Source organism: Colletotrichum orchidophilum (assembly GCF_001831195.1).
Source record: "Colletotrichum orchidophilum strain IMI 309357 chromosome Unknown Scaffold_158.1, whole genome shotgun sequence".
Taxonomy (NCBI): Eukaryota; Fungi; Ascomycota; class Sordariomycetes; order Glomerellales; family Glomerellaceae; genus Colletotrichum; species Colletotrichum orchidophilum.
Window position 1 is genome coordinate 90,842 of NW_019173114.1, and position 8,393 is coordinate 99,234.

Genomic DNA, 8,393 nt, shown 5'->3' on the forward strand with positions numbered 1-8,393 from the left:
AATATAATATAAAAATAAAATAAGTAAGGCTAGTAAGCTTTATAGTAATAAGCTCCTTAATAAGGCCGTAGTAATAATATGCCCTTTATAACGGACTTTAGCGTATTTTTATTATATAAAGTATTAAACTTAATTAACGACTTTTAAAAGATAACTTTACTTAACTAATTAAAAATATAACCTATTATAAAGCACCGCGTTAAAGGCCCTTTTTATATCTATTATAATTAAGGTAGTTACTTTTTTATAGTCGAATACTATTTCGATATTATACGTTATTATTATTACGATATCCATAGCTAATCTCTTAAGTAGTACCCTTATTAATTAAGAATAAAGGACTCCGCTTATTACTATTTTATATACGAATCGTTTTATATAAATCTTTTTAAAACTTTTAGTTAACATAGGTAATAAAGAGATAGGGCGCTAGCCCTTAGCCGTATTATTGTTTTTATTAATTTTAAGAATTATATATACCTCCGCTTTTTAAAATAGGAGGGGGTAATAGCCGGAGGATATATAAACTTAGAAAAATCGATAGATATATTATTAAATATACGGCTAAATAACCTAAAATATAATAATAGTAATTCTATTTATTTTCGACGTAATATTACTTATACTTAGTAATATTTTTTATACTTCGTTTATATAAATAATATAATTTTAATAAATAACGCGCTTAGGGATAGCTTTTATATAAAATAATAAGTTATTTTTTTTAAAAGTTATTTTTAATAATATCCGTTTTAAAAGCTACGCCTTTTTAATTAACTTAATAATTATATTTTTACCGTTTTATAAAAAAAAAAACTAAAATTAAGATTTTAAAGTTCACTAACTTATAATATTGTATAAGTCCTAGGGCGTTTTAATACCCTATATTCTTTTTATTTAATATTTACTTTTGCTTTTTTTAACCGTTGCGTAAAAAGCTTTTATTATAACTTTCGATATATTAAAACTTAAATCGAGTTTATATATTTAAAAGTAGTTTTATTATACGTTTACGTATTTTTTATTTTATTAACTAGACCTTTTACTATTTAATCGACGCTTTTTATTAATTATATAAAAAGTATAGCTTAATAGCTATCCTAAAGCTCGCGCTATATTATTTAGCTTTTTATAAGTATTAAAATCGTCGAAAAGAGTCTACGTATAAGATTTTACTTCCTATATAAAATTCGGTAGTACGTTTATAAGGAGATAATATTTCGGTATAATATCTTTTTTTAAAGGGCCCGGGTTTAAAATAGAAATAGTAATAAGTAAGTAATTTAAGTTTATATATAGTTAATTAGCGACCTCGGCCTTTATTAATGGGATATTAAAAAAAGCTAAGTTTATTATATTATTTTATAAATAGGTTAAGATATTTAGCTCGTTAAGGAGCGTAAGTTTAGTTTCTATTATTTAGTTCGTAAGGTCTTTAGTTTTAATATTATTCGTATAGCTTAGCTTTTATAATAAGTAGTATATATTAAAGTCGCCCGTAATTAGTATTTTTAAAAAGGGGTTTTAATAAAGTAGGGTATAAAAAATATTTTTCCTACGTAGGATTCTATAAATATTAAATATATTATAATTATTAATTTATAACTTTACGATATCGTAATAAAGTTTATATATAATAATAAATACTTTAAATAAGTTAAGGCTTTTTTATATATATATAAAAACGTATGGCCTTAACCGTTTATTATCTTAATCTTAAATTAATAAATATAAGTAATAATATAAATATGTCTTTATAACGTTATATTTTTTATTAATAATATACTAAGGTTCTTAAATTAAAATAATATTTACTTTAGTTTTAAAGCCCGTTTATAAAGCTAAATTATATACTATTAGTTTCTTTTAATAATTAAATTATAGTATATTAAGCTTTTTATTTATAAGTTATAATACGGCGTTAGCTTTATCTTTTTAGTTTTACGGCCTTAAGCATAGGGTCGTCGTCTATATTTAAAATAGAGGTTTTAATAATAATAATCGGGTTAAACAGTAGCATAGTACCGCTTTTAAATATAATCTTATTAATCGTTTTAAATATTATCTCTTTAGCCTCGGTGCCGGGGTTATAAAGATCCGCTACTACTAAAGGCGTTATAATAACTTTAAAAAAGGTATCGATTTTTAATATATATTTTTATTATTTTAATACCTTAGTTTAAGTTAATTTATATAGCGTATTTTTATAATAACAAAGTTTACCTTTTTCTCTCTTAAAAACCCGTAATACTTAGTTTTAAATAATTTTAAAGCGTAATAAATAAGCAGTATTAATATTTAAATATAAATTACGATAATTTATATATCTCGGTAGTTTAAAAGCGTATACCCCATAGGTCGCTTTAAATATTCTATATTATTTATAATATTTTTTTTATAATAAAAGCGGGCCTTATATTAATCAAAATAGTTATTATACTATTTTAAATTATATCGGTTTTTTATAATTCTAAAGAGCGTACTATCGAACAGCTAGAAAAGGCCGACTTTATTAATAAAAGAAATAATTTAAATTCGTTTATATTTATTAATAACCGTTGCTATAGGCCTTACTTTTATTAAAATATAATTTATAACGGATTTAATTTCGGTCGTAATATTTACTTTTATAATAATATAGTCTTTTTTAATAAGGTTTTTTACGATGTTAAGGACGAATTAAATTATATACGTAATTTAAACCGAAGATTTTTTAATATTTATTATATTAAATTGTTTAGATAGTTTAGCGTAGCAAATAAGTATAGCCGATCGAGCTTTATAAGATTTCATAATAATTGTAAAGCCGGATAGAACTTTAACCGCCTATATAAAATCTTAGCCCTTAAGTATATACGTATTAATAATTTATTAATAGATAATTATAATATTTATATTTTTAAATTTAATACCTTTTAAAATTTTAATAAAAACTTAAAGGTTTTTAATTTTTTTTCGTACTCCGCTTTAACTATAGCTAACTTTAATAAAAATAACTTTTATTAATTTAAGTTATTTTTTATTAAGTCGTTATTTTAAGACGGTATAAATATATAATTTAAGTTATTATTCGTAAGGCTTTATTAACTAGCCGATATCGTATCGATTTAATAATAACGTATATAAAAGGTTTATATAATATTTAATTATTAATTTATATTTTTTATTTACGTCGAGTTTATATAAAATAGCCTAAATAGTTAATATTAAAGTCTTATTAACGTATAAGAAATACTCCTATTAAAAGGTAATCTCGTTTAATATAAAGATTTTATTATTATTAATAAGTCGGTTTTAAATAAACGGAAAAAGAAAAAGCGGTTATTATTTAATAAATATTCTCTTTTATTTAAAATTAAAAGGCGACGATTCGATATATTATTATTTTTATAATAATAAAAAAAGTAGTAGTCTTTTATTAGTTTATATTATCGAAAAGTTATTATAAATAGTGTTAAATAAAAGGATAAAAATAAAAGAGCCGCGTAATATATGAGGGGTCGCTGGGTTAGCGGCGGCGGCGGCCGCCGCGGCCGTCGCCGGCATTTGTTAGGTTTTGGGTGCTAATAGTAGAAAGTATATGCTGAGTATGGCCCGCGCTAACAGCGGGGGCCAATAAAAATAAATAGGAGGGAGAGTTGTGAGTTCAGTCGGGTTGTCGTGGTGAGAAGACAATAGAAAAACACCAAAAAGGCAGTTTCGTGTAGAATATGACCAAGAACTCAGAGAACTTCTTGTTGTTTTGTTTAAAGCGTCCCTGGTCAACCTGGGGCGGCTCTGTTTAATCTCCATGTCTTTTGGCAAATTTGGACGATTTACCCCCATCCTCTTCGTCAGATGAAGACAATAGTGCCTCATCTTCCAGCGCCCAGTCATCTAGTGGTATATCCTCCGCCTGTAACCTCGTATACTTCCTGTTTCTATACTTCTTGACCGCTATGACAATCCCAATGACAGCACCCGATAGGACTGCAATGATTAGTCCCATGAAAACCCACCTCCTCCATCCTCTCAGACAACACGGGTACAAGGACATGTAAATGCCGACGCCCCACTCCATCCATCCCATCTTGCGCCTCTGGTCTGGCTTGAGGCCCTTTCGGACAAGGTGCTTGTGTCGGGGGCCAGTCGGTCCGGACACGATTCTCTTCAGTCCAAACTTGGGGACGATTTCCTGGCGTGGATCGGACATTGGGTATTCTGTGTCTCCCCATCGGCCAGAGTAGTAAAAGAAGGACGTCAAGTTGGAGGAAGGCGGTGGAGTTGGGGATGATTCGGCTGGAGGATCCAATCTGTTGACGGTGGAGGACTCTTTGTCGAAGCGGTAGAAGTACGCTGATAGAATAGGGTCCCACCTTCTTCCTTCGTTGCAGTAATCGACCAAGACCGAATTGTGTATCTGTTCACTGATAACTTTTGTCAGTTTTGACCGCAGTATGCCACTTATGAAACTCATGATACTCACCCCGCAGTCGGATAGTTGGCATGAGAGCCCCGTGCGCTGTAGACAATAGGCTAGACGAAGTCAGCAAAATTCCTGTTGCCGATGGCTGGGAGACCAGAGTGACGAACTCTACCATCCATCTTCGTAAGTGTTGAATCATCCCAGCTGAGAGACGCTCCATCAACATGCTGGCTGTAGTAAATCCCAGTCGGCTTCCCATCCCGGAACCGAATCATGTTGTGCTCCCAGTCTCCCACGTGATCACCAAAGTGCATCCCCGACTGCGCCTTCTCACCCTTGACCATGCGGTTAAAAGGCTCCAAGACTTGGCTGATGTTCATGCCCTCATTGAAGGAGTAAAAGTAAAAGTAGAACGCGTCCAGGTCCTGCTGTCCCTTTTCGACGAGAACAACGACGCACGGCGTCGCATTGCTGATTCTGCCATCAGCATCGGGAGTCACACCGTGGATCCATTCTGGATAGCCCAGAGGATCATCGTTTGACGTGAGAGCTACTTCGTCTCCAAATTGATTGAGCGTTTCCAAGTTGTCCAGGTCGAGCGTTGAAATGTCGGGAATGGATTTGCCATCCAGGGCCGGCGAGGTGTGCTGAATGTGCGTCAAGAGGTCGCTGGGCATATACGGGTCCTCAGAGTGCAGCCAGATGAGAGGTGCTACAGGCCACATCAGATTTCTGGCAAACGTCGAACGCTAATCGCAGCAGTGGTGTGCCGGCGGCATCGGATTACGTGACGGACTTACCGTGTTGGATGACATAATCGGGACACCGGAAATCCGATCCGATCGCCGGCCCCGCGATGGTGGAGCATACCAAGAGGCCGATGAGGAGACAGATACGCTGCGTTGAGAATGCCTGCGTGAAAGCAGGCGCTGAACCGGCCATCTCATGCACGACGACAACTTTTTTTTTGAGATAAGTGGTAGGTTATTTTGGAGGAGATGTCCAGTTGTTGTTAGGCGCGAAACTCAAAAAAGTGTCCGGGTCTTATGCTTATTCAGCAATGCACGCCTGCACGCCATCGAAAGCAGCAGCACGGGAACCTCGGGATCCGGGACCTGCCCGGAAGGTTCGGGGTGGAGCTAAGCGCTGCACGCCCCTCCTCTTTTCATGTCCGTCTCGACATCCGTCCAACCGTTTATTCTCCACGTTGGCACTGCTCTTAGCCTCTTACTACGCATTACGGACTTCCGCGGCAATTGGTTCCGGCGTTGAGCGATCTGGGAGAACAGTGGAACGATGTCACGTAATGGCATTTCTTTTTCGATCGTGCAGCTTCGCCCAGGGGTCAAGACCGTTGTCCCCGTGGTCTTTGGCCATCATTCACTTCATTGACGTCGAATCGAGCAGGAGAAATGTTTGAAAGTCAAGATACGATAAATCAAAGTCGCTTAGCACTTGGCAGATTCCCAAAGTACCCATTCTTATTAGCTTGACAGTACTTCGGCTCTAGAATCTCACAAGATGCGTTCGATAGTGCCAATTCCCAGCGCGCTTACATCGGACCACGACTCCACAACGCCGGCCCGTAACCCGCCCATGGGCCTGAAAACTTTGTAGACTACCCATTCGGTCGTGTCTTTGGCGGCGCCGTTTTCTTTAAGGTGGATCTACTTTTCAAAGTGCGTGCATACGTCTGCCAGAGAGAAGGCTATCCAGACAATAGCTAGCTTGTGTGGAGCAGGCTTCTCAGTATCGCTCGTTTCGCTACCCAGCAGCTCCGGATGGGCACAAGGGTCTTGAAATCCTTTGCATCACTCCTCAAAGCGATGAAGGCGTATAAAGCACTGTTGTCGTATTGATACGAAAATCAGGTCTAGGTTTACTTAGCTTCTCAGGTGCGAACTTTGAAAGGTTGCAAAGACGACACTGAAGCTTGTCTAATCTTTTCCGAGACCGAAATGTTCTACTATGTTGGATTAAAGTGTTGCTACGGGATGTTTCATCCGATCTTTTGATTGAGACGAAGGCCCTCGAATCAGCAAAGTATGTATTTCAATCAGCTGTGCCTGGAATTGAGCGGCTGTCTGGGGATTGGTGCCTGGCATGACTACGTCGATAAGCTTTGGATTAGCCAGGGTCTACCATTTCTCACAGTTCACTACTTTCCTTTACTACATGTAGTGTTTCCAAGTATCGTTGTTGCAACGCAAGTTGGCTGCTTCATTCCCCAAACCTCGTGTCCAGCCGTCTGCTTAGGACTTCTCATCACTCTGTGCCGAGGGTGCGAGGGTAATCAGAATGTGGGGTGACACAGGCTGCCAGATTCTGCCGTATAAGCTTCACCATTAAGTATCTTAAAGCACCGAGCCTTCTGCTATTCGACGCGGAGATCAGCGTCAATCATTTACCTCTATCGAATTCAGCTTTGGTAAGCTTGGCAGTGCTTGTCTGGCTTGTCTCACCAGTCGAGGCTGTCTGACAGTAATGCTCCCAATGGACTTTTGGTGCGTGTGGTCAGATCCCGGGGCGTCCCCAGATTCGACCCCGGTCTTACAAGGCGTTTTTGCGGAGGGTGCGCCACATACGTCTACTCAAGTCCCAACGTGGTAACAATCGTCATCCCAATCCCACCTCCCTCGTAGACGCGACGGATCGTCACATTACTGGCTCCCGCTTCCTAAGCGTTCCTCAATTGGCCTTGTGGTGCTTTGTCGCAGACCAAGCTTCTTCGAGCTTTTCCCGCCGCGGAGCAAGAGAATCCTCTCCCAGGTGCCACGCGACCAATGAGACCAAGGTGAACCACCCCCTCAATGGCCAGACAGACAGGCCATTGCAGGTCCTTAGAGCATAAGCTGCATGAGGTAGCCTGTTACAACCCCGCATGGAGTCGAGGGAGTCGATAGAGCTCTAGCAGCGCCAGGCCGATTCGGGGCGCTCGCATCTCACTTTTCTCAGATTGGAGGCGTCGGCGGACTACCTCATGGCCTGGCAAGCCTGGCTTTGTTTCAATGGTCTCCCGCTTGACTGGTCTGCCTCGTTACCCCGGATGCAATCTGAAAAGCTGCCGTGATGTAACAACTCATAACCCTCCATGTCAAAATGCGCCCTCCTTGCCTCGCTAACCCAACCAACACAAACAGCCCCGGCTGCGTGCTCACCCGACGCCCGCTACTTTGAAGTACATCTCATTGATGAGACAGGATCCCTTGCGTGCTTCAGATGACAGGGACGGCACCCCTCAGACGTTGAACGGGTAATTCTGGATATTTAATCTGAACCCCCCTCTCACTTTAGACGGGCCTGGTTTGCAACCGGCGTGGTGCAATCGCGTCACTCACAGCAGCCACTTTCTCAAGCGCATAGCTTCGCCCCAGCCTTGTACAACAAATTTCTCTCGTAAGCCAGCAAGCCATCATGGCGGAGCCAGAGAAGAGGATTGAGACGGAATCACCGTACGTCGACGCCCACTCTAACCAACCCACACATGCCGCAAGAGTGAGATCCCTAGGCCCAAAAACTTACACAACAAGCAAAAGGTTCCACAAGGACGGCGCCGAGCACCACGACGAGAGCAAAAAGAGCATCGCGGAACTCACCCGGAACCTCGAGGGCGAGATCAAGAACCCGCTCAAGGGCATCCCCAAAGCCGAGCTCCTCGAGCGCGTCACCGTCTACCAGCAAGCCCACGGCCTGCCCGACGACATCCTGCCGCTGTTGAAAAAGGGCGCGCTCGTCGCCCAGAACCCGGCCCTCTTCGAGTCCATTGAGGAGCTCGACGAGGGCGAGAGGGACGCGCTGCGGCAGGAGGTGACGCACCGGTGGAAGCACCCCTGGGCGCTTTACTACACCATCATCCTCAACTCCATTGCGGCCGCTATCCAGGGATGGGATCAGGTAAGCAGAGCAGGCTTCCGGCATTCTCCCCGCTTCCAGCCCCCCCCCCCCCGGCTCCCCCCCAGCGCGATATTGCTGAGTCAAGCATTTCTGG

The 8,393-nt window shown here is 40.0% G+C and overlaps 2 protein-coding genes across 2 annotated transcripts; one reads left to right on the plus strand and one right to left on the minus strand.

Moving 5' to 3' along the window:
• Window positions 1-3,781: 3,781 nt before the first annotated feature.
• On the minus strand, window positions 3,782-5,347 carry CORC01_12588 (vacuolar protein sorting-associated protein 62; the record flags this gene model as incomplete). The annotated part of the gene is made up of 4 exons (XM_022624208.1): window positions 3,782-4,406; window positions 4,466-4,515; window positions 4,573-5,117; window positions 5,206-5,347. 4 exons carry the CDS (start codon window positions 5,345-5,347, stop codon window positions 3,782-3,784), a joined length of 1,362 nt encoding a protein of 453 aa, XP_022469303.1.
• Window positions 5,348-7,819: 2,472 nt separating this feature from the next.
• Window positions 7,820-8,299, plus strand: CORC01_12589 (uncharacterized protein; the record flags this gene model as incomplete). Its single annotated transcript, XM_022624209.1, has 2 exons — window positions 7,820-7,857; window positions 7,942-8,299. Coding segments are annotated over 2 exons (396 nt in total), but the record flags the coding sequence as incomplete, so codon positions are not given.
• Window positions 8,300-8,393: the final 94 nt, after the last annotated feature.